General features: G+C 39.7%; 1 protein-coding gene across 1 annotated transcript in view; it reads right to left on the reverse strand.

The window, feature by feature from the left end:
- drc1 (dynein regulatory complex subunit 1 homolog (Chlamydomonas)) overlaps positions 1 to 26779 on the reverse strand; it is a 91734-nt gene that overhangs the window by 12481 nt on the left and 52474 nt on the right. Inside the window, exons 7-13 of the mRNA XM_073057043.1 lie at positions 24771 to 24893; positions 21272 to 21411; positions 15924 to 16058; positions 12710 to 12945; positions 7424 to 7611; positions 2160 to 2249; positions 394 to 483 (exon numbers count right to left, since the gene is read on the reverse strand). Coding sequence (XP_072913144.1) covers positions 394 to 483; positions 2160 to 2249; positions 7424 to 7611; positions 12710 to 12945; positions 15924 to 16058; positions 21272 to 21411; positions 24771 to 24893 — 1002 coding nt within the window. The remainder of the gene's footprint in view (positions 1 to 393; positions 484 to 2159; positions 2250 to 7423; positions 7612 to 12709; positions 12946 to 15923; positions 16059 to 21271; positions 21412 to 24770; positions 24894 to 26779) is intronic.

Genomic DNA, 26779 nt, shown 5'->3' on the forward strand with positions numbered 1-26779 from the left:
TATTTGTACAACACTACTATGTTTGGAACACCAGAAAACTTTTAAAATTAGACTCACTGAAGTGATGAAGGAAACACCAATTAATTTTTACATCAGAAATAACTATGAAGTAACCAAGGTAATTTAAGAAATACTGCACGCTTGGAAATCCCCTCGTTTGGTCACTGTGATCTTTCAAGTCTACCCAGACAGCAAATCAGTTAGTTCAATGACTCTTCCAAAAGGTGGCAGTTCTGAAGAAATTAACAATTTTCAGCATTACATCCAAACTTTTGTACAGAAACTTGAATAGGCCTAGTGTGTTCTAAAGTTCCTGTAAATGCAATTCTATGCTAACCTTTCTTGAAAGTGATAATGACCAAAAGTTTGTCTGTATCAAAATAATTATCTTACCTTATCCAATTCATATTTAGATGTTTCAGAATTCTGTGTAAAAAAGTCTGTCAGCTTGATGATATCATCCGCATTTTCAATTCCCAAAGCCTGTGTATGGTGAAAATGATTCACAATTTCAATTTTAATTTTCAAATCAGAAATATCTCAAACAGATGTCCCATATTTCTCTCTCTCTCTCTCTCTCTCTAGAAAAAGAACTAATTTAGTTTTTACTGTAATTTGGTCCCATGTAACACAAAGGCAGTCAGGCTCTCCCTACCCTTGATAAAATTACTCACATTTACTCACACCCATACCTCCACCTGATTTATTCCTATAGAAGAATTTCAGTAATTATCTTGTCACCTTGGGATTTGCGTTCACTCCATATTGGGCTAGGTGGTCACTGAATCGACAAAAATGTAGTTGGTGCTTTGCCAAATATTTCTAATATGTTATTAGGTAATGAATGATCACCGAAATAACCAAGCTGGCAAAGAGTCCACCTTTTATGCAATCAACCTGCTTAAAAAATCTGATCTAGTTTTGTAGTCAGACAGAATACAGCAGCAGCTTCACCAAGGATTGATCCAAAGCTTCAGTCCTTGAAAGTCAACCATGCACGAGAACTGCACACTAATATTGTGCTGTTTTGGAGGAACTACACCACTTTGTTCCAATGCATTTACATACTTATGTGAGTTGAAGAAAAGTCAATCATGATATTTTGCTTATCACTGCACTCAACAGCAACAGTTTAAAAACCATACATTTGCTGAAATGAACTTTCAGTGAACCTCTTAAAAGGAGAAGGTTGTCGCACATTTCAAATGCAGATGAGTGTGTTTATACAAAATAGGAAGCAATGAGAGGGAGGATGGTGGCACAAGAACAGGGTGTTGCTTTCACGTATGGTGATATTGCAAATACATAAAAATTGATAGGAAGAGAGAGATGCTGCACTTTTGAGGAAGGTCCAAGAACAATGAAAAGGTAAAGCAAATACATGTCTAAAGTGGTGACACAAAATCTTCCCCATAGTGCCATGAGAAATGTAATGATCCCATATGTCTGATATGTTCAAAAGAACAAAGCACTCACTCACACTTTTGGCCTATTCATCACACCTGCATCACTCAGCAAACAATAATCTCCAGAGATGAACACATCTGCTCAACAGTCAGATGGTGACATTTTCTCACAAGCTCACTATCAGCACAACCTTCACCTCCCATTCCTTACACACCTCCAGCTATAAAACCATGAAGCACTCTGCAGATACTAGAGGAGGTAGCACTTAATCACCAACTGCAGCAACAGACTAAAAAGGGCTTTGCTGTGCCCTCTGTCCTCACTAAAACCATACATTTGTGCCCAAAAAATACGATCTGGTCAACCCAGCAGAGGCACAATCTGACTGTCTTGCCCAAAGAACAAGAACTCATAGCTACCTTGTTCTATGAGTAGCAAAAGGTCGAGCTATTAGCAAATAATCATCTCAGCTGCGTAAATGACCTGAATTGTTACACAGTGTTTAAAACCATGAACTCGAGCATGGAACTAAATGATGAAAATTCACCAATGATGTCCAACACAATTTTTTTTTTAAACACAGGAACAGCATTTTAATTAGATACAGCCATACAGAATTGGAGACTACGATTATTGACTGCATCATGAAACAGTAAATCCTCAATTATAAAGTGAAAATGGGTCCTTATAAACTTGATGTAAAGCATAAAGGCTGCTCAGAAATGTTCCCATAAAAAATCTTAAATTCTTACAGCAAATATGGCATCAAGTTTAATTAGTGATCCTTCCTCTTGCTTGAGGGAACCAAGAATTTTACGAAGCTTGCCTTCAATCAGGAATCCCTGTCAATAGGGGAAAAAATGCCATTTTAAATTCTAAGTACAGCAATGTAAAAGCAATTCTGTAGAAATGAATATATTCCCTGTGAAATTAAGATCAAGCACTCATATGTGGTACAAACATATCCTGCATTAATTCATTGTCAAGAGAAAACACTATGGAATCATCTAAGTTCTTGTAATTGGAATAATTAATGCTCATGTGTGGTATGACGAAGTTCAATTGGAGACAATGTTGCGTCTTCGGAGAGCATCTTAGATAAGGGTCACTGTTTAAAAGTAAGTGGTCACCCATCTAAGTTAGAAACAAGTTGAAATTTCTTCTTTTGGAGGATCATGAGCCAAAGGAATAATTCTCCTCAAAAAGATACTATAAGATGACTTTTTGGCTACATTTAGAGTGGTGGTAGACAGATTAGAAGATTTTGAAGGCAGAGTTTCACAGCAGTTTTTTTTCTGATTTGAGGAGTAGTCAATCAGCAAGCAGTGGTGCGTAATAAGAGCTACCTTTCAGTCAGGTCTGCATTCAAGATTTAAAAAGCAGAGCTTTCAGCCAGTTTTCTTTGAGTTGGACAACCACGTCAGGGGTGTGTAAAAAGAGCTACTTTTTGAATCAGGACTGCAATCGAGAGCTTGAAGGCAGAGTTTCGTGGCAGTTTTTTCTGATTTGAGGAGCAACCAAACAGCAAGAGGAATTAATTTGAAAGGACCAATAAGAATTATTCAAGTGCAAGTGCAGTTGTCATTGTCTTGGAGGGTGACAGTCTTTACAGTGGCTTTGGCTCATCAAACCTACAAGAGGAGAGGCAGTACTTGATCTGGTATTGGGAAATGAATCCAGTCAGATGCCAGATCTCTCAGTGGGAGAGCATTCTGGAGATAGTGATCACAATTCTATCTCCTTTACCATAGCTTTGGAGAGAGATAAGAATATGCAAGTTAGGAAAGTGTTGAACTGGGGCAAGGGAAAATATGAGGCTATCAGGCAAAAACTTGGAAGCATAAATTGGAAGCAGATGTTCTCAGGAAAACATACGGAAGAAATGTGGCAAATGTTCAGGAGATATTTGCGTGGAGTTCTGCATAGGTTCGTCCCAATGAGACAGGGAAAGAATGGTAGGGTACAGGAACCGTGGTGTACAAAGGCTGTTGTAAATCCAGTCAAGAAGAAGAGCTTACAAAAGGTTCAAAAAACTAGGTAATAATAGTGATCTAGAAGATTATAAGGCTAGCAGGAAGGAGCTGAAGAATGAAATTAGGAAAGGCAGAAGAGGCCATGAGAAGGCCTTGGCAGACAGGATTAAGGAGAATCCCAAGGCATTCCACAAGTATGTGAAGGGCAAGAGGATAAAACATGAAAGAATAGGACCAATCAAGTGTGACAGTGGAAAAGTGTGTATGGAACCAGAGGAAATAGCACAGGTACTTAATGAATACTTTGCTTCAGTATTCACTAAGGAAAAGGATCTTGGTGATTATAGGGATGACTTACAGAAGACTCAAAAGCTTGAGCATTTAGATATTAAGGTAGAGGATGTGCTGGAGCTTTTGGAAAGCCTCAAGTTGGATAAGTCACCGGGACCACACGAGATGTACCCCAGGCTACTGTGGGAGGCGAGGGAGGAGATTGCTGAGCTCTGGCGATGATCTTTGCATCATCAATGGGGACGAGAGAGGTTCCGGAGGATTGGAGGGTTGCGGATGTTGTTCCCTTATTCAAGAAAGGGAGTAGAGTTAGCCCAGGAAATTGTAGACCAGTGAGTTTTACTTCAGTGGTTGGTAAGTTGATGGAGAAGATCCTGAGAGGCAGGGTTTATTGATATTTGGAGAGCTATAATATGATTAGGAATAGTCAGAATGGCTTTGTGAAAAGCAGGTTATGCCTTACGAGCCTGATTGGATTTTTTGAGGATGTAACTAAACACATTGATGAAGGTGGTCCAGTAGGTATAGTGTATATGGATTTCAACAAGGCATTTGATAAGATACACTATGCAAAAGTAAGGAGGCATGGGATCTAAGGGGACATGCTTTGTGTATCCAGAACTGGCTTGCCCACAGAAGGCAGAAAGTGTTTGTAGATGGGTCATATTCTGCATGGAGGCCAGTGACCAGTGGTATGACTCAGGGATCTGTTCTGGAATCCCTACTCTTCATGATTTTTAGAAGTGACCTGGATGAGGAAGTGGAGGGATGGGATAGTAAATTTGCTGATGACACAAAGGTTGGGAGTGTTGTGGATAGTGTGGAGGGCTGTCAGAGTTTACAGCGGGACATTGATAGGATGCAAAACTGGGCTGAGAAGAGGCAGTTGGAGTTCAACCAGTGTGAGGTGGCTCATTTTGGCAGGTCAAATATGATGGCAGAATACAGCTCTAATGGTAAGGCTCTTGGCAGAATTTGTATTAATGGTAAGACTCTTGACAATGTGGAGGACCAGAGGGATCTTGGGGTCCGAGTCCTCAGGACACTCAAAGCTGCTGTGCAGGTTGACTCTGTGGTTAAGAAGGCATATGGTACATTGGCCTTCATCAATCATGGGTTTGAGTTTAGGAGCTGAGAGGTAATGTTGCAGCTATATAGGACCCTGGTCAGACCCCACTTGGAGTACTGTGCTCAGTTCTGGTCGCCTCACTATAGGAAGGATGCGGAAACCATGGAAAGAGTGCAGAGGATATTTACAAGGATGTTGCCTGGATTGGGGAGCATGCCTTATGAGAATAGGTTGAGTGAACTCAGCCTTTCTTCCTTGGAGCAACGGAGGATAAGAGGTGATCTGATAGAGGCGTATAAGATGATGAGAGGCATTGATCATGTGGAGTCAGAGGCTTTTCTGAAATGGCTAGAACAAGAGGGTCCAGTTTTAAGCTGTTTGGAAGTAGGTAGAGGAGATGTCGGGGTAAGTAGTAGTTGTTTTTTTACGCAGAGTGGTGAGTGTGTGGAATGGGCTGCCGACAACGTTGGTAGAGGCGGATACAATAGGGTCTTTTATGAGAGTTCCAGATAGGTACATGGAGCTTAGGAAAATAAGAGGGCTATGGATAACCCTAGGTAATTTCTAAAGTAAGCACATGTTCGGCACAGCTTTATGGGCTGAAGGGCCTGTATTGTGCTGCAGGTTTTCTATGTTTCTATGATTTAGATGATGGAAATGACAGCTTGGTTGCAATGCTTGCAGACGATATGAAGATAGGTGGAGGGGCAGATGGTTTTGTAGAAATAGAGAGGCTACAGAAGGACTTAGATTAGGAGAATGAGCAAAGAGGTGGCAGATGGAATACAGTGCCGGGAAGTGTATGTTCATGCACTTACGTAGAAGAAATGAAAGGGTTCACTATTTTATAAAAGGAGAGAAATGGAAAAAAACTGAGGCGCAAAGGGACTTGGGAGACCTTGCGCAGGATTTCCCAAAGGTTAATTTGCAGATCAAGTCTGTGGTGAGGAAGGCAAATGAAAGGTTAGCATTCATTTCAAGAGGAACAGAATATAAAAGCAACAATGTAATGTTGAGACGTTATAAAACACTGGTGAGGCCTCACTTGGAGTATTGTAAGCAGTTTTGGGTTCCTTATCTTAGAAATGATGTGCTGAAACTGGAGAGGGTTCAAAGGAAGTTCACGAAATGATTCTAGGATTGAACAGCTTGTCATATGAAGAGCATTTGATGGCTCTGGGCCTGTATTCACTGGACTTCAGAAAAATGAGGGGTGACCTCATTGAAACCTATCAAATGGTGAAAGGTCTTGATAGAGTGAATGTGGAGAAGATGTTTCCTGTGGTGGGAGATAATAAGACCACAGGACACAGCATCAGAATAGAGGGACACCCTGTTAGAATGGAGATGAGGAGGAATTTCTTTAATCAGAGAGCGATGAATCTGTGGAATTCATTGCCACGGGCAGCTGTGGAGGCCAATTCTCTACGTATACTTAAGGCAGAGGTTGACAGATTCTTACTTAGTCAGGGCATGAAGGGATACAGGGGAGAACGCAGGAGACTGGGGCTGAGAGTAAAAATGGATCAGCCATGATAAAATGGCAGAGCAGACACAATGGGCTAAATGGCCTAATTCTGCTCCAATATCTTCAGGACTTATTAAGAGGATAAAAAAAAATTGCTGAGGGTAGATGAGAATTCAGTTGAGGTTACAATTAGATCAGGCTGAATTTTATCCATTGCAGGAGCAGAGCTGAGGAGCAGGTTGAATGCTCTTTTTTCAAATATTTGTATGTTGCTAACCTCCTGCTCACTTGTTGCGTGAACTTCATATACAACAGTGAAAATAACAAATGAAATTATTTGCTTGTGGTGAATTCAGCAATCAGAAGCCAAATAGTATTTGTAAATGCAACACTTTTCTGATAATATCATGATTCAAATGGCCATTCAAACTCATTCATTTAATGACAAATGAAGTATTGTCCATGCTACAAACTATAATTTCCTGCAAACTAAAATATTCCACAAAAGGTCTCAGTCCGAAATGTCAACAGTGCTTCTTCCTATAGATGCTGCCTGGTCTGCTGCGTTCCACCAGCATTTTGTGTGTGTTGCTTGAATTTCCAGCATCTGCAGATTTCCTCGTATATTCCACAAAATCTTTAATTGTGCAAATATTTTAGTGAATCTGAAATGGGATTTAGTAAAACAATAATAATATACAAGAACAGAATTAGGCCATTTGGCCCATCAAGTCCACACTGCCATTTCATCGTGGCTGACCCAGTTTTTCTCTCAGCCGCAATCTCCTTCATGACAAATGTCGGAGAAGCTTGTCCACTCATAGTAACTAACTAATATTTTAAATAGGTTTAAACTGACTTATAAAAGGAACACAGAACCATTCATGGCATTTTTTTCTAACAACAAATAACTTTTTTTAAAATGTTGCTGGTGTCCTTGCCTTGCGAGGAAATTGAATTTTAAAGTGTTTATTTGTCAACCCTTACATGAGCACCAATAGCAAAAATATTGTCTAATGAAATCTAGGGACATAACTAATTTCCGCCAAGTCCCATTGGATTTTGGAAACAAAACATTGCACATTAGAGCTCTGAATACACTATACAACACAATAAAAACATGTTACATTGTCAAGGATTTTTTTTAAAAAGCTGATCAAAGATTTTTAATCAGTACCAAGGCTAGGAAGATGAAACTGAAATGCAGTTACTCACAGTTTCATCACACAATACTTCCAGCAATGTTTTAACTGTGTTCAAAGAGATCGCTCCAGGTTTTCCACCACACAGTGCCATTGCCTTGTCCTCGATAGCTGAATAACAAGTGTTTCGGAAAATGGCATTATATGTGTCTGATTTATCCCCTTTTCCTGCTCCTTCCTGTAAATCCCATGGCTGTTTGTCTGTCAAAAAAAGTTTGAACAGTGTGAAGGTCACAGTTTTCCCCATTCAAGAACAACACATGCTGGAGCATTAATGCATAGAACTGTAGAATTATAGAATATAACTGCAGCAATGTCACTCACTTTCTGGATACATTTTTCTTTTTTCAGAATTCAGAACTAAAACACGGTGCAAGCTAGATACAGAATGGTAACAGCATTCCCTAAATTGAATAAAGTTACTTGGGCAAGATAAAGAGAGAAATAATTCATGGATAAGAAAAATAGATGAAATTTTTAAAAATGACTAATATTGGAATTTATTGAAACTGACCAATTATCACCTTCTCAGCATATACTTAATCATTTGCAGAGGCATGCAAGGTGTCATTCCCATGACATTTACTTATTTAACCTGCCTGTTCAGGCCTTTGGGCAATTCATTAATGTTTTTCTATGTGGTTATGCAAACAAGGCTTTTATTTTAATGAGCAGTTTCTGATCTATATTAGGTCACTTCCCGTGCAGCCAGGAAGTAGTAAGTAGAAAAGCACTTTGGCTGGCAGTAGACCAGAGGTTGATGTTAAGAGCAAAAGATTCTATTGAAAGCCATTCTGTTGTTTCCCCAGCAGAAGCACTGGCTGTAAGTTGAAGTTATATTGTTTAGAAGTTAATTTAAAGGCATCAATAACCTCTTGCTGAAATAGAATGTTTTTGAGTTTATTAGACACTAACTTGGATACTAATGATTTACACATTATTTACCTGTAGCATTTACAGTGCTATAAAATATATTCACCCCACTTCGAAGTTTTCACATTTTATTGTTTTACAACATTGAATCACAGTGGATTTAATTTGGCTCTTTTGGCACTGATCAATGGAAAAACTCTTTCATGCCAAAGTGAAAACAGATCTCTACAAAGTGATTTAATTAATTACAAATATAAAACACAAAACAATTGATTGCATAAGTATTCGCTCACCTTTAATATGATACACCAAATCACTGGTGCAACCAATTGGTTTTAAAAGATACATAATTAGTTAAATGGAGAACTGTTTTAGGAGACCTGTGTGTAGTCAAGGTGTTCCAATTGATTGTAGTAAAAATATACCTGTTCTTGGAAGGTCCAACAGATGGTGAGTCAGTATCCTGGCAAAAACTACATCAGGAAGACAAAAGAACACTCCAAGCAACTCCACGAAAAGGTTATTGAAAAGCACCAGTCAGAAGATGGATACAAGAAGATTTCCAAGTCACTGAATGTACATTGGAATACATTTAAGTCAATCATCAAGAAATGGAAAGCATATGACACAGCTGTCAATCTGCCTGGAACAGGCTGTCCTCAAAACTGAGTGACCGTGCAAGAAGGGGACAAGTGAGGGAGGCCATCAAGAGACTTATGATAACTCTGGAGGCGTTACAAGCTTCAGTGGCTGAGATGGGAGAGACATATAACAACCGTTGCCTGAGTGCTTCACCAGTCACAGCTTTATGGGAGAGTGGTAAAGAGAAAGTCACTGTTGAAAAAACTCACATGAAATCTAGGCTAGTTTGCTAAAAGGCACGTGGGAAACTCTAAAGTCAGCTGGAAGAAGGTTCTATGGCCTGATGAAATGAATATTGAGCTTTTCGGCCATCAGACTAAATGCTGTTTGGCATAAGCCAAACACCGAACGTCATCAAAAACACACCATCCCTACCGTGAAGCATGGTGGTGGCTGCATCATACAATGGGGATGATTCACTGCACCATGCCCAAGGCTTGTGAAGGTAGAGGGCAAAATGAATGCAACGAAATACAGGGAAATCCTGGAGGAAAACATTATGCATTCTGCAAGAGAACTGTGACTTGGGAGAAGATTTGTTTTCCAGCAAGACAATGACCCAAAGCAAATACCAGAAGTACACAGGGATGGCTTTAAAACAACAAAAGTTAATGTCTTGGAGTGGCCAAGTCAGAGTCCAGACCTCAATCCAATTGAGAATTTCTGCCTGGGCTTGAAAAGGGCTGTTCATTCACAATCCCCATGCAATCTGAAAGAGCTTGAGCAGTTTTGTGAAGAAGAATGGAGAAAAATTGCAGTATCCTGATGTGCAAAGCTGATAGAGACCTTTCCACTCACACTCAAGGCTGTAATTGCTGCCAAAGATGCAACTAGTAAACACTGACTTGAAGGGGGTGAATACTTAGGCAATTATTTTGTGCTATATATTTGTAATTAATTTAGATCAATTTGTAGAGATCTGTTTTCACTTTGACACAAAAGAGTGTTTCTGTTGATCAATGTCAAAAAAGCCAAATTAAATCCACTCTGATTGAATGTTGTAAAGCAATAAAACAAGAAAACTTTCAGGAGGGGGTGATTACTTTTTATAGGCACTGTACTTGTCCAAACTTAATAATATTTACCTGCAGGAAACCTAACTAAATCCTTACTTATCTGTATATGTTTACTTGTGTAAACAGAACGACATAGTAACTGCACTACATTTTGTTGTTTTCAGTTTCACTCCTTATTCACTATGTCACGTCAATGAGTCTGCAATAAAACAAAGGAGCTGGGACACTGTACCCTGACTCTAATGTCTTTTTTGAATGGACTTTGGCTGACTGTCTAGTTCATGTCAAATCTGGGTGAAAAATTAACCAAATTTCAGAATTCCAGAAGCTGAGGGAACTAATTAACCTCTTCATCGAGCCCATCATTTGACTAACCACCACACTGAAGATTCCTGGGATTTGTGGCATTGATAACTCCCACAAAGACAATAGTTGTAAGTTGTACTTATTAGAGGCCAATCAGCCAGGCAGTCCCCAATGCCAAATATTGTGTTATCTTCAGCTATTTTATCAACTACTTTTCCTCCATCATATGTTGTAGTCAGAAATAGGGAGGCTTGAACAATGATTGCAGAATATTCAATTCCATTCACAGGTCCAATTCAAACCTGCATGCAGCAAACTCTATCTGGTCAGGCAGTGAAAAATGACAATTGGCATTTAGACTATTTTCAACAAGAGAATCAAGCCACCTATCTTCGACATCTGGTATTAGCCTTCAGTCAATATTGGCACAAAATTTAACCGAAAACCATGTTAATACTGCAACAGAGTTGCTCAGGCACTGGTTATTGTATGGCGAGTAACAGGTTTCCTGAAACTCAAAACACTTTCCAACACAGGGTACAAATTAAGAGTGCCAATAAATATTCAGTGTTTGCAAGATGATTGGAGCTCAAACTACAAACCAAGTCTGATACCATTCAGGACAAGGCACTGCACTTGACTATCATTTCACTTACCAGTCTAAACATTCAGTCCTCCTATCACCAGCACACCACAAATCATCCCTCATTGTTACAGTGTCCATATACTGAAAGTCCCTCCTCCACATTCTATGGTTGAAAGGAGCAATTCACTACTAGATTGCCAAAAGCATTAAAATGAGGAGGATAGTTCTAGCCTTGCCAGCAATGAACAGTTGCCAGCCAAGGAATAATTTTCTTTGTTAAATTTCTGTTGAAATGTACAAAATATGGTGTACAGTTTCTTCAAAATCTTTTTATTTTTTCGTTCTTTCGGATGAAGAAATTGTGAGGTGATAAGCCACTTTAGTCCTCCTTGTTTAGATTCTCCTGAAAAACCCTTGGTAAAGGAAACAAAATGCAAGGTTTCTAAATTAAATGGAAGGGTAGATTGCGATGAGATCCTTGATTCTGCAACAGAATTCAGAAAGACTGGGTGAAAACCTGGCAAATGGGTTTAATGTGAGAACATGCAAAGGTTATGTTAGAGCAATCAAAAGGTGGATTATTATCTACATGGAGAGTAACTGCAAATGACTAAATTTCAGAGGAATCTAGGTGTTCTAGTACGTGTATCACTAATGTTATCAGGCACGTACAACAAGTAGTTCGGAAGGCAAACAGCTTGTTGGCTTTTATTGCGAAGGGTTGGAATTTAAGAATAAGGAGGTTTTGTTACATTTGTACAGGATGTTGGTGAGGCCATACCTAGAACACTATGCACAGTTTCGGTCTCCTTTGGTAAAATTAAAGGAAGACAGCAACTTTGGAGGCAGTCTAAAGGAAATTTACATGACTAATTCTTAGTGGGGTTGACAGAGTAGATGTTCAGATGCTCTCAGAAGTGCGGGAGTTATGAACAAGGAGACACAGTTACAATACAAGGGACTTACCATCTAAAGTGTGCAGTAATTTCTTCACTGAAGGCGTAGCAGTCTCTGGAATAGTCTGATGAAGGCCAGATTATTAGATATTTTTAAGGTGGACATAAATAAATATTAGAAGTTTCAATGTATTGAGGATTATTAATTAGGACATGGAACAGAAGAATAGTTGGAGGCCAGCACAGATCAGCCATGATCACATTGAATGCTGCATAGGCATGAGGGCCCGGTGGCCTTCCCCAGTTGCAGTTTCATTGTGTTCTTCAGCAGTGCTAATCTCTAGATTGTTTGAAGTGCAATTGCCAGGGTAAATGTATAATATTGTGCCAGCTCCTGATTTGTTTCTTTAAGATGGTGGAACTACTTTGAGATGTCAAAAATTGAGTGATTTGCCACAGAAGAGTTTTTGACCTGCTCCAGTAGCCACAATATTTACACACCTGGTCCTCTTCAATTTTTGTTCAACAGTAATATTCAACATTGATGAGAAAGACTTGGCTATGCTAATGTCAAGGAAAGGTGATTGGACTGACCTACTGGAGTGACTAATTCTTGATAAGTACACTAGTCCAACACTATTGACCCTTTCCAAATATTACCTGCTTTACTAACTGAAAAGTTGTACATGGAATTTAATATGATCCCTTCTAAACTTATGATGAAGAACAGGAACATCTTAAGGTGCAGAGAGAGAAGGATAATTTTTCTTTCATTTCTAGTTTTTACACAAGGGATCATCTCAAAGGCAAGTCAAAAACAATTTATATATAATACTATGTATATTATACATTTCCTACATAAATCATCTATCTTTCTCCACACCTGATGACATTATATATCTGAATATTAGGTTTGGCTATCCAAATATTGCCTTAGATATTTGATAAATGGATTTACAGACCAAGTTTCATTTTCCTACCTCCTAGAATAACTTCTTCTGCCAGCTGGACCGCTGACTTCTTCTTCTCGGTGCAAGGCACAATTGGCCCAACATTTTCCATGAAACACAGATCTGGCATTGTCCAGCTCAATCCAAGCTGCTGATGGTGAATTATCCTATCAGCATCGAGAACCTTTTTGACTAGATTCTTTACCTCTTCCTCATTCATAAGCCAAACGCCTTCAAACTTTTTTGCATCAACAGCAGCAAAATGTCTGATAAAAGAAAAACACTGATTTCCACATTTTAAACTACTAGAAGAAATGTGTTACAGAGCAATTACTTTTGTTTTAATGATCTGGAAGACTGACAAAAACTATGACCTAACTCTACTTAAAATTGAAGCATTTTAGTGCTGAGCTTATTTCAAGATTTATAGTCACAAACACAAGAGATTCTGGAGATGCTGGAAATCTAAAGCAACACATGCAAAATGCTGTAGGAACTCCACAGATCAGGCAGCATCTATGGAGTGGAATAAAGAACTGCCAAGACCATTCCTAATGAAAAAGACAATTTTTTTGTTCAATAGGAATTTTGAGGAACTGGACACTATCCACAGGGCAAGCAATTATTGGCCAATCTTAATAGCCAATTAAGAGGATGTTATTTAGGGAAACGGTACAACTGAAATGAAAACAAGCAATGATGTGACAGCAGGTTGTTCAGCAGGTTAAGGATGTGATTGACTGTAAACATAAGCTAAAAGATTAAAACTTCTGTAACCTTGATATGATCAAACTCGATTTGGCATGACATGGTTAACTCTTTAAACTGTGCTCCAGCTATATGCAGTCTCTAGACTTGAGAAAACAATGACAGGATTACACCTGTCAAATTATATTTTTTTTAAAGTTAAAAATCTACTGAAAACAAGGACACCAGGGATGGGAAAGAAAGGTTAAAGAAACCAATAGCTTGAGAATATGTTCAGATCTGGCTATCAATTTTTCTAAATGTCAGATAAGGAAGAGAGACTGAAAGAGTATAACAAAATTTCTCTTGAAGAATATAAATGAGTACACTGAAGTTGAAAAAAAGCTGCAGAAGGTTGCAAATTCAGCCAACTCCAACATGGGCACTAACCTTGCCAGCATTGAGGACATTTTCAAAAGGTGATGCCTCAAAAAGGCAGTATTAAAGACCTCATTATTATCACCCAGGACATGTCCTCTTCTCAATGCTACGGTCAGGGAGGAGTTGGAAGAGCATGAACACACATACTCAGCACTTTAAGAACAGCTTCTCCCCTCCACCATCAGATTTTTGAATGGACAATAAACCCAAGTACAACCTCTTCTTTTTAATCATATAACAATTACAGCACAGAAACAGGCCATCTCGGCCCTTCTAGTCGATGCCGAACGCTTACTCTCACCTAGTCCCACTGATTCGCACTCAGCCTATAACCCTCCACTCCTTTCCTGTCCATATACCTATCCAATTTTGCTTCAAATGACAATACCGAACCTGCCTCTACCACTTCTACTGGAAGCTCATTCTACACAGCTACCACTCACTGCGTAAAGAAATTCCCCCCATGTTACCCTTAAACTTTTGCCCCCTAAGTCTCAACTCATGTCCTCGTTTGAATCTCCCCTACTCTCAATGGAAAAAGCCTATCCACGTCAACTCTATCTATCCCCCTCATAAATTTTAAATACCTCTATCAAGTCCCCCCTCAACCTTCTACGCTCCAAAGAATAAAGACCTAACTTGTTCAATCTTTCCCTGTAACTTAGGTGCTGAAACCCAGGTAACATTCTAGTAAATCTTCTCTGTACTCTCTCTATTTTGTTGACATCTCTCCTATAATTCAGTGACCAGAACTGTACACAATACTCCAAATTTGGCCTTACCAATGCCTTGTACAATTTTAACATTGCATCCCAACTCCTATACTCAATGCTCTGATTTATAAAGGCTAACATACCAAAAGTTTTCTTCACCACCCTATCCACATGAGATTCCACCTTCAGGGAACTATGCACCATTATTCCTAGATCACTCTGTTCTACTGCATTCTTCAATGCCCTACCATTTACCATGTAATTTGGATTATTCCTACCAAAATGTAGCACCTCACACTTATCAGCATTAAACTCCATCTCCCATCTTTCAGCCCACTCTTCTAACTGGCCTAAATCTCTCTGCAAACTTTGAAAACCTACTTCATTATCCACAACGCCACCTACCTTAGTATCATCTGCATACATACTAATCCAATTTACCACCCTATCATCCAGATCATTAATGTATATGACAAACAACATTGGACCCAGTACAGATCCCTGAGGCACACCACTAGTCACCGGCCTCCAACCTGACAAACAGTTATCCACCACTACTCTCTGGCATCTCCCATCCAGCCACTGTTGAATCCATTTTACTACTTCAATATTAATACCTAACGATTGAAACTTCCTAACTAACCTTCCGTGTGGAACCTTGTCAAAGGCCTTACTGAAGTCCATATAGAGAACATCCTCTGCTTTACCCTCATCAACTTTCCTCGTAACCTCTTCAAAAAATTCAATAAGATTTGTCAAACATGACCTTCCACGCACAAATCCATGTTGACTGTTCCTAATCAGACCCTGTCTATCCAGATAATTATATATACCATCTCTAAGAATACTTTCCATTAATTTACCCACCACTGACGTCAAACTGACAGGCCTATAATTGCTAGGTTTACTCTTAGAACCCTTTTTAAACAATGGAACCACATGAGCAATACGCCAATCCTCCGACACAATCCCCGTTTCTACTGACATTTGAAATATTTCTATCAGAGCCCCTGCTATTTCCTACACTAACCTCCTTCAAGGTCCTAGGGAATATCCTGTCAGGACCCAGAGATTTATCCACTTTTAGATTCCTTAAAAACACCAGTACTTCCTCCTCTTTAATCGTCATAGTTTCCATAACTTCCCTACTTGTTTCCCTTACCTTATACAATTCAATATCCTTCTCCTTAGTGAATACTCTTGCTCTCCTTTTGCACTAATTTCATTCAAATTTTCTTTAATATATTTCTTATTGTATTTTATAGATTTTTATTATGTATTGCAATGTACTGCTATCGCAAAACAACATACAGTATGACAGTGATACTAAACCCAATTCTGAACCCAAATGCACAAATAAACTTCTTGAAAATTACAAATAACTAAATACAGATTTTGTAAACCTCATTTTCTTCTGAAGGTCTTTGTATAGTTCCACGGTTCTCTTGTATTGGTCAGTTAAGGACTGGTTCTCTTCTCGATACATTTTCTCCTGTTTAGCTGATTTTGCCAATAGTCTATTCAAAACATCATGTAACCTGGGAAGAATTCAAGAAAGGAAATATTTATTTAGAGGAGCCTTCATAGTGCTCTACAATTCCTACATTTTTGGTTCACATTGATCATGTGGATAGCCAGACGCTTTTTCCCAGGGCTGAAATGGCTAACACAAGGAGGCATAGTTTTAAGGAGCTTGGAAATAGATACTGAGGGGATGTAAGGGGTAAGTTTTCCCACACAGAGTGGTGGGTGCATGGAATGCACTGCCAGCGGCAGTGGTGTAAGCAAATACAATAGGGTCTTTTAAGAGCTTCTTAGGTACATGGAACTTAGAAAAATAGAGGGCAATGTGCTAGGGAAATTCTAGGCAGTTTCTAGAGTAGATTACTTGGCCAGCATAGCATTGTTGGTCAAAGGGCCTGTAATGTGCTGTAAATTACTATGTTCTCTGTTTTGTCATACTTGTAATGCTTTCCTCTTCAAATCCTTGTCACGCCCTAAATTAGACAATCTGTAGCTATTTTTAGTTCAAGTACTTTTGGAAGCTACATCGGTGCCTTTCTACTCTCCTTCAATATTCAGAAATTTCAGGGATAACATGACAATATATCATTAAACCACCTTGAAAACTCAGTTGACAACAATTATGTATATTGGTCCTCAAGATAAAATGTCTCACCAATCGATACTTCACTCTGTTTAATGAGATTATGCCGTGTATTCAGATATCCTGCCTTAAATTATCATGACTGAATATAAGAGAACATTGCTACTTTTTATCGTTTCATTTTGCTTTAAGACATGTTGGATTCTGGTGTTTAAATCCAAGGTTCATTTAGAAGTCAGGATGAGGCATAAAGCTTGCGGCTTCATGATCATTTTCTTAAGAGTTGATAGAACAAAGAGAACAGGAGCAGCAGTGACAGGTGGCCTTGCCACTTGAAGAAGAGGATCTAGAGAAAAGAAAGATGGCGCCTAGCAAAAACACAGCTACTTTTATACAATAGAGATTAGAAAAATTCCACTCTAATTGGAAAATTAGAATTATTCAATGCTGCAATAATAAGTTAACCAATGGGAAAACACTAGCCACATAATGACAGACAAAAGTTTTTAAATTATACTTTGTATAGCCACTAAGGGCACATTAAACTGTAATGTATACATGGTGTAAGGCCTCCGTCATTCAGAGTTGACCATGGATATTGTGTCCTGGCTGTCTAGATACACAAGCCTGGACAGTACGATATGGAGAGCAAGCTGTTGCTCATGTAGCAAGCTCTCCACGCATCTGATGAACCTAAGGTACCAGTAGCACCACAAGAGTTGTCAGAAAGGATTGAACTCAATCTAGGACACCTTTGGTACTCCAGCTCCAGATTTTTCCTTCAGGATTTACTCCTGAAGCTTTCCCCGTGAGTGGGAACAGCCGCAAGGCAGCAGAGGTCTGAGATCAGAGTTTTTCTTCTCCTAGATGAGCTGCCACAGCTGATGAACTCCATCTGCCCAAAGCAACCAGTTTTAAGGCACCAGTAACTCACCTTTTCCCCTTCTCCTGTCAGTGAAAATGGTTCCACTGGGCTTAGTAGCCAAACCACACATGGTGGCCAGGAGCTGGACTTGGTTGACAGAGGCTATGAGGCACACACCACTGGGAGCATTTAATAAGTAGTGGGAGCTTCTCTCCATTACATAGACTGGTAATCCAAGTAATCCAAGAAACTTCTGAGACATTTCACTGTACTAGTGCAACAATGGACACAAAAAAAGTCTATTTTAACAATGAAAGTTACTTATCAATGGGTTTTACAGGGACTGGTGATCCAAGTTGTCCTGTTGCATTGTGTCTAGTCTGTGGCAAACTACTTACCCATGCAGGAATGACTCCAGCAAAATTAAAAACACACTTACCTACAAATAACAGCTATATGACATGTTGAAGACCTGATTATTTTAAACGGCTATTGAAATCTCAAAGCAAACAGAGTAATTTGTTTGTTAATAAAGTCATAATCAGTAAAAGGACCCACGAAGCAAGTTAATTAGTAACAGAACTTATTACCCATTAAAGGAAAAGTTGGTGAGAACCTAATAATGCAAGCATATAAAATTATAGTGGGTAAAGTGCTAGGACAAAATGCAGTACAAGGAATTGAAAAGGTTTCACCCTCAAACAGTATGATAAGTTGACATACTGATGACGTGACACATGATGCAGAAGAGGTTTTTGTGATAAACTGGGAAACAACAGCTTCTCTATCGAGGTTGACAAGCCAACAGGTTTCACCAATAAAGGTCATGTTGTAGCATTTGTAAGATTCGTAAATGATGGTGAAATTCAAGAAAACTTATTCTGTTGTAAACAGCTGTCCAAAACAAGCAAAGGCAAATATATATTTAATGATTTGTCTTCATATCTGGAAACAAAAGGTCTGTCTTGGAGGAACTGTGTTGGCATCTGTACTGATGGTTTTGTTTCTCTTGAAAAAAAAATCCAACACACTGCTTTTTTTTTTTACAGACAGGTGCTGATATCAAAAACTCTTTGAGATGAGATGTAAGAAGTTCTGGATGTTGCTACAAAAATGGTTAACTTTATTAAACAAAGACCAGTTCACTCAAGATTGTTTTAAAAAAACTGAAAACCTGGACAAAGAGCATACAGAAACCTGGTGGCGTAGCAGAGGAAAAGTTCTCAAAAGGGTATTTGAGCTGAAAGGTGAATTGCATGAGCACATTCTAGAAAATAGTAGTGCAGATTTTGCTGAGTGTTTTGAAGATGAAGAATGGCTGCAGAAACTAGCCTACCTAGCAGACATTTTTCAGAGTGTGAACCAGTTGAATAAATCTCTGCAAGGCCTTAGAGAAAATGTTTTGACTTCCAGTGACGAGATTCTTGGATTTAAAAGGAAACTGAATCTTTGGGGAAAAAATCACGTTCTATATGGAAATCTTGAAATGTTCCTACTTTTGCTTGGACTTGAGAGTGAGGAAGGATATCAGGAAGTCTCAAGTCTTATTGAAAACCACCTGGAAGAACAGCAGAACAAAACTGAACAGCATTTTTCCTCCCTCTCAAGGCAAGAGTATGATTGAGTGAGGGACCTTCTCTCAGAATCTTCTGCTCAGCCTGAGAAATTGACTTTGAGAGAAGAGGAGGAACTTTGTGAGATACAGCCTGATCATGCACTCAAGATGAGATTTAATGATCTGCTGATGGACAAGTTCTGGATTTCTGTGAAATTAGAGTATCCTACCATTCATAGGAAAGCAATGAACATTTTGCAGCAGTTTTTAAACTTTTACATGTGTGAGCAAACTTTTTCTTGTTTAGCAAGCATCAAGAGCAAAGATAGAAATCACCTCATTTCAGTTGTAGGCGAAGTCTGTGTGCACTTATCTCAAGTTTGACCCAGAATTGAGTATTTGTGCGGCAAAAAAAACAAGTACAGGTTTCACATGCTGGGCCTATATTTGAGCCTGGCATGTCACTTAGTGAGATTTTTTCCCCCAAAGTCTTGTATAAAATTGTGTCTTAGGCTGTATTTTTATTCATATTTCTTTGGTTTATAGTTTTTAATAACTTTACTATTCAACATTGTCAATAAATTTTCATGTTATAAATAACATTAATTAAAATCAATTTACAATCTTTATTTAAATTAAATCTACCAAGCCTACCTTTGGAAAAATTAAAACCCATTTTCACTTAAGCCAGTTATTTAACAAGTTAAGTTTGCCTTACATGTTTTCAACATTTATGAAGGGGGGGGGAGAGAAGAGATAACTTCGAGAAAGTAAGCTAAACTTAACTACAATTATTTTTAGATTATTGTTTCTACAACTTACTGATAACGCTAATGTACCAGGAGCTGTAGATATAAGCAGGCGTTCCCTGAGACCTGAAAATTATTTCAGGGGTTCCTCCAGGGCAAAAAGGTTGAGAAAGGCTGGTGTAGAAGATTGGCAAAGATACAGCTCAATAAAGATCAGTTGCAGATAAGTGGCAGATGGAGTTTAACCTAGATAAATGTGAGGTGTTGCACCTTGGTAGGGCAAATGCAAGGGCAAGATAATCAACAGTTTGCTAAGCAGTGTTCTTGGGATCCAAGTTCAGAGGTCATTGAAAGTGACTAAACAGGTCGATAAGGTGATTAAGGAGGCTAATGGAATGATTGTTTTATTAGTCGAGGCATTGAGTTCAAAAGTCAAGAGGTTATTGCAACTTTATAAAACTCTAGTTAGGCCAGAGTATCAGGAGTATTATGTGCAATTCTGGTCACTACACTACAGGAAGGAGGTTGAGGCTTTGGAGAGGGTGCAGAAGAGGTTTACCAGGATGCTGCCTGGTTTAGAGGGCATGTGCTATCACAAGAAGCTGGATAACTTGTTTTCTCTAGAATGCCAGAGGCTAAGGGGAGATCTGATAGAGTTTTACAGGGTTATGAGAGGCATAGATAGACTGGACAGAGAGAATCTATTTCCCAGGGTTGAAATGTCTAATACCAGAGGGCATGCAATGAAGTTGAGAAGGGGTAGGTTCAAAGGAGATGTGAGGGGCAAGATTTTACACAGAGAATCACGGATGCTTGGAATGCACTGACTGGTACAGTGGTAGAGACAAATACATTGGAAGCTTTTAAGAGACATTTGGATAGGCACATGTATGTAAGGAAGATTGAGGGATACGGACATGGTGTAGGTAGGAGGGATTAGTGCTTGGGTGTTTTTGATTTGCTTTTTAGCTAATTTGGCACAACATTGTGGGCTGAATGGCTGTTCCTGTGCTGTACTGTTCTATGTTCTACATAAAAGCTTTTAGTGGTTTGAATCTGTATCGAAGACAGCAGGTGAATATTCCATAACATATTCAGTTAAAATCACCAAGGATTATCAAGCCCCTTATAAACCAGTGGAATGTCTAGGGTATCTGATGTATCTGATGCACAAATACTGATTGCAATATCACTACTGATTACTTGCTTTGGATCAGGAGAAAAGAGTCTGAAACAACCCTATTTGGGTCTTCCTGGCCTGCCCATTACAACTAAATACAATGTGAGACACAACATTTACCCACTAATCCTTTTGAACCAGAATATTAAACAATAATAAAAATGACAATTCAATCACAAGGTGGGATATTAAGATCTAAGATGAGAAAACAAGACTTGGAGTATTTACGCTCAGCGTACACCTTTTGCACTAAACATGCTTTTGATCAGTAAAATTCGATATAAATTAATGTAACCTTGCAATCTTTCTCTTCAGTTGCAATTTTGTGATTGTGTTCTCCTCATCACGTTTCTTTAACACCTGGAAGTTATATTCAAGTTTCTCTTGATTTAGTTGATATGTAGCTTTCATCTGCTCCAGCTGCTGCTGTAGAACCTGTAAATATTAATTTTTTAAATGATATGCCTTTGTGCATAGCTTACAGAAGAGATGTAAACTAATTAATATTTTTCATGTTTAACAGACGAGTTCTAATTGAGACAAACATACCTCTGTTGCTATGTGCACCATGCTTTGTTAAAAAAAAGCCATATTAACCAGCTTCATCTTCAATTTCTCTGTGCTCTTCTGACTTCATCAATATCAGCAGTAGAGACACAATATACAGTAATAATGTGAATGCGATTTATCGGATTCCTTAATGTTGTTATAACTGGGGTGGTAATAGGGAAAAGCTCCCACCATCTATTAAATGTTCCCAATGGCATGTGCCTCAAATAGCAACTGACAATCAAGACCAGGTCTTGGCCTTCACGTGAGGCTTAGATACTAAGTCCAAGTGGAACCGCTTCTACCAACAGGATAAGGGGCAAAGACTAGTTACTGGCATCTTAACACCAGTCGCTTCAGACAGATGGGGCTTGTCAGCCATGGTTGGCAGCTCATTTAGGAGAAGAAAAACTCTGATCTCAAACCTCTGCTGCCTTGTGGCTACACCCACTCATGGGGAGGCTTTCAGAGTAAACCTTCAGGGAAAAATCCGGAGCTGGAGTCCCTAAGGCAGTCCTACTTTGAGTTCAATGCTGACTGGCACCTCCTGTGATGCTGCTGGTACCAAACCATATTGGTCTCTGCCGTTCCTTTGGGTTCACCAGATGCGAGGAGGGGGGAGCTTACTACATGGTGTTACGCCTGCACCCCAACTCTGAGGGGCTGAAGGGTAGAAAGAAGCCCCCTCCTTTTTGAGAATCGTAAGATCGCTCTTAATTCAGGTCAGGAGACCCAGGAAATGAGAGAGAGACGCAGAATCCACAGGGGGTTTGGAATGTCCTGGCCCTCAGCGATTTCAAAGCCACGGGAACCGGCCATTGTCTCTTGGAGACGGAATTGTGTATTGAGCGCTGTGCTATTCATCGATGCCCTCAAGGAATGAGCAACGTGGGCTGGTTGGGGGGATGGCATCCTCCCCAACCTGATTGACATCTGGGACCCCGTGAGTAAGGATGAGGTCTGGGGTACAACCCCTTTTCAGACGCACCAGAAGAAACGCTAGAAATCCTGTAACAGCGTAATAGCGAAAGCCGGTGGAAAGCCCACGTGCATCCTTTTCCATTTGCCTCAGAATTGGTGGGCCTTACCACAGAAGAACGGTTTTAGCTAAAACAAAGGAGAAATCAACCCCAACGACTCGAAGGATTGACACCATAAAAGGAATGGGCAAGTTTTAAACTCTCTCTCTTGACTCCAACCAAAGGCTGCATCCTGCAGCTTGAATGCACTGGAGTGACTTTTATATTTCCATCAGACAATACATTATCCCCTAGACAACGATAGAGTTATTTCTTATTGATTATTATTATACCCGCGCTTTTAGATTTAGTACTGACGACGTATATTATCTGTATGGTTGCATTGATATTATTTTTGTGTATTTTTAATCAATAAATACTGTTAAAAATAGTACCATCAGACTTCAACGGACCTCTCTATCTTTGCTGGTAAGTGACCCAGTTACGGGGTACGTAACAATGGGCAACAGCTTGCTCTCCATATTGTGCCACCCAGGCTTGTGTATCTAGACAGCTAGGACACAATATCCATGGTTGACTCTGACCCTCAGAGGCCTCACTCTCTCACTCAATTATCAGGTACCTCAGCACACGCTAATATTAACTAAATAGACACTTAAAGACGGGACAACTGTCATTTTAATACCTGCAGGAATCTCAAGTATCTATGTCAAGATGTTGTTCATCGACTATAGCTAAGCATTTATTACCATCATTCCCACAAACCTGATTGAGAAGTTGCAGAACCTGGGCCTCTGTACCTCCCTCTGCAATTGGATCCTTGACTTCCCAACTGGAAGACCACAATCTGTGTGGATCGGTGACAACATCTCCTCCTCACTAACTATCAACACTGGTGCATCTCAGGGCTGTGTGTTTAGCCCACTGCTCTACTCTCTATATACCCATGACTATGTGGCAAGGTATAGCTGAAATATCATCTATGAATTTGCTGATGACACAACCATTGTTGGTAGAATTTCAGGTGGTGACGAGAGGGTGTACAGGAGTGAGATATGCCAACTAGTGGAGTGGTGTCACAGCAATAATCTGTCACTCAACGTCAGTCAGACAAAAGAGCTGATTGTGGACTTCCGGAAGGGTAAGACGAAGGAACACATACCAGTCCTCACAAAGGGATCAGAAGTGGATAGAGTCAGCAGCTTTAAGTTCCTGGATGTCAAGATCTCTGAGGATCTAACCTGGTCCCAACATATTGATGTAGTTATAAAGAAGGCAAGACAGTGGCTATACACTCAAAAATTTCTATTGATGTACCATGGAGAGCTTTCTGACAGCCTGCATCACTGTCTGGTATGGGGGAGGGGGGGGGGGAATACGGCACAGGACCGAAAGGGGGTTGTAAGTCTAGTTAGCTCCATCTTGGGCACTAGCCTACAAAGTACCCAGGACATCTCCAAGGAGAGGTGCCTCAAAAAGGAAGCGTCCATTATTAAGGACCACCAGCACCCGGGGCATGCCCTTTTCTCACTGTTACCATCAGGTAGGAGGTACAGAAGCCTGAAGGCACACACTCAGTGATTCAGGAACAGTTTCTTCCCCTCTGCCATCCGATTCCTAAATGGACATTGAACCCTTAGACACTACCTCTTTTTTTTTAAATGCATAGTTTTTCTGTTTTTTGCACGATTTTTAATCTATTCAATATATGTATACTGTATAAAGTATACTGAATAAGATTTACTTTTTTTCATCTATATTCTGTATTGCATTGAACTGCTGCTACTAAGTTAACCAATTTCACGTCACATGCCGGCAATAATAAACCTGATTCTGATTCATCTAATATCTAATAGTATTACGTAAAAGTGTTTACTTTATCCAGAAGCACCTCCGAAGGACTGCCAGTACACTCTCTACATACAAGCACATGGTGAAGCAGTAAAAGCCAAGGACACAATGAGAATTGCTGACAGTCAGCAAGATTTCACTCCCTTGGGCCAGATACACTGCATACCAGGAGAGTGAGAATTCTGTAAACTGTACTTGTTTATTCATTTAGAAATACAGTGTGGAACTGTGGAACTCATTCTGGCCAATGAGTTGCACTGCCCAGCAACCCACTCATTTAACCCTGTTCAAGACACACTGTATAGTCAGTCGAAGGCTCTTTCCCCATCCATGGAGTCACTTGGTAAGCAATTACTGTATTCATATATCAACAAAAGCAAAATGGGGATTTCAATTTGTGGGCAACCCACATACCTCTACATCGGTCTGCAACTTCATTTTGATCATATTGTATTCCTCTGCATCTTGAACCCGCAACTGCTGAAGTTGATTCTCGTACTCCTCAGCCTTCTCCATTCTAACAACAAAATACTCCACCTGAGAAAATTTAAAAAACACTGCATATTGACTGAAAAATAAGCAATTCTTTCCTTGCAATTTTCCTACTTTGTGGAAAAGTTATATTTCTGATCTTTTACAGTACTGTGCAATTTATATTTTCTACAAAATGTTCCAAATGAAAAACAATGCGCAAATTGGAAAAAGCAATGGGGGGAGAAAAACAAGCAAAAAATTCAATAATGTCATTTTCAGCAGCATTGTCCAACAGTACCGATCATACTGCCGATTTGTGCCCAAATGCTTCGCTTTGTTGTCAATCTATATCAGTGCCTCTTAGGATAACACAACATATGCCCATCTATTTCATCTTTTCCCTTGCACCTTATTGCCTACCTACTCTGCACTCTCTTAACTGTAACTCACACTTCATTCTAAATTCTGTTATTGCTTTTCCTTCTGTACTATTTTGATATATTTGTATCTCAGAGCAACCTGCATGGTTAGCATGCAAGTCAAAGTTTTTCACCTGATCTTGGTACATGTGACAGTAATATACACATTGCTTTGGAGTACAATGGAAATTGTGTCTATTCATGACCCACGTGTATCTATGAACCCAATACCCTCACAAGACATTGTAAAATAGGCAGATAAGGCTGGGTTTGACAAAGCAGGCCAGAAGGATGTGGTAGTTATTGGAACGAGCTTACAAGTGAGGATCTATCAAGATCATGAACAGAGATTGTAAAAGAATGTTCCAATATTGCACTGGCACTGAAATAACTGTATATAATGAGGCTTTCAGAGGTCATATCTGGATTTAGCATAGGTCTCTGGGTCTCCAGCTCTCAATGCCACATATCTAGCCCTCAGACCATGAATCCCCTGGGTCATACTGGGTTTCTGGTTTGGGAAGTCCTGAGATGGTTCTGTGGGCACCTGTACTCGACCAAGCAGGTCTTATATCAAGAGTAAAAGGGAGGTGAGTGTTAATATTGGACCACTGGAAAATGATACTGGTGACGTAGTAATGGGGACAAAGAAATGGCAGATGAACTTACAAGTACTTTGCAGTCGTCTTCACTGTGGAAGACGCAAGCAGCTTGACAGAGATCCATGAGTGCCAGGGAGCAGGTGTGAGTGCCATTGCCATTACAAAGGAAAATGTGCTAGACAAACTCAAAGGTCTTGAAGGGGATAAGTCACCTGGACCAGACGGACTACATCCCAGAGTCCTGAGAGAGGTTGCTGAAGAGATAATTAGTGCATTGGTCATGATCTTTCACTTTTTTCTGGCATGGTCCCAGAGGATAGGAAAATTGCAAATGTTTCTCCACTCTTAGGGAGGAAGCAAAAGAAATTGTAGGCCAGTTAGCCTAACCTCACTGGTTCGAAAAGTGTTGGAGTCTATTATTAAGGATGAGGTTTCAGGGTAATCGGAGACTAATTATAAAATAAGTCAAAGTCAGCATGGTTTTTGAGAAGGGAGATCTTGCCTGACAGATCTGTTAAGAGTTCTTCGAGGAAGTAACAAGCAGGGTGGACAAAGCAGAGGCCGTGGATGTCATTTACTTGGATTTAAAGAAAGCACTTGATAAGGTGCCACACGAGACTGCTTAACAAGGTAGAATCCTATGGTGTTACAGTAAAGATACTGGCCTGGAAAGAGGAATAGCCTCCTGGCAAGAGGCAGTGAGTGGTACTAAAGGGGGCCTTTTCTGGTTGGCTGCCAGTGACTAGTGGTGTTCCTCAGGTGTCAGTATTGGGAACGCTACTTTTCCCATTGTTTGTCACTGATTTTAGAAAATGGAATTAATGGCTTTGTGGCAACATTTGCAGATGATATGAAGATAGGTGGAAGGGTAGGTAGTACTGAGGAAGCAATGCAATTACAGCAAGACCAAGACAAATTGGAAGAATGG

This window comes from Hemitrygon akajei, chromosome 9 (genome assembly GCF_048418815.1).
Source record: "Hemitrygon akajei chromosome 9, sHemAka1.3, whole genome shotgun sequence".
In the NCBI taxonomy this organism is placed as follows: Eukaryota; Metazoa; Chordata; class Chondrichthyes; order Myliobatiformes; family Dasyatidae; genus Hemitrygon; species Hemitrygon akajei.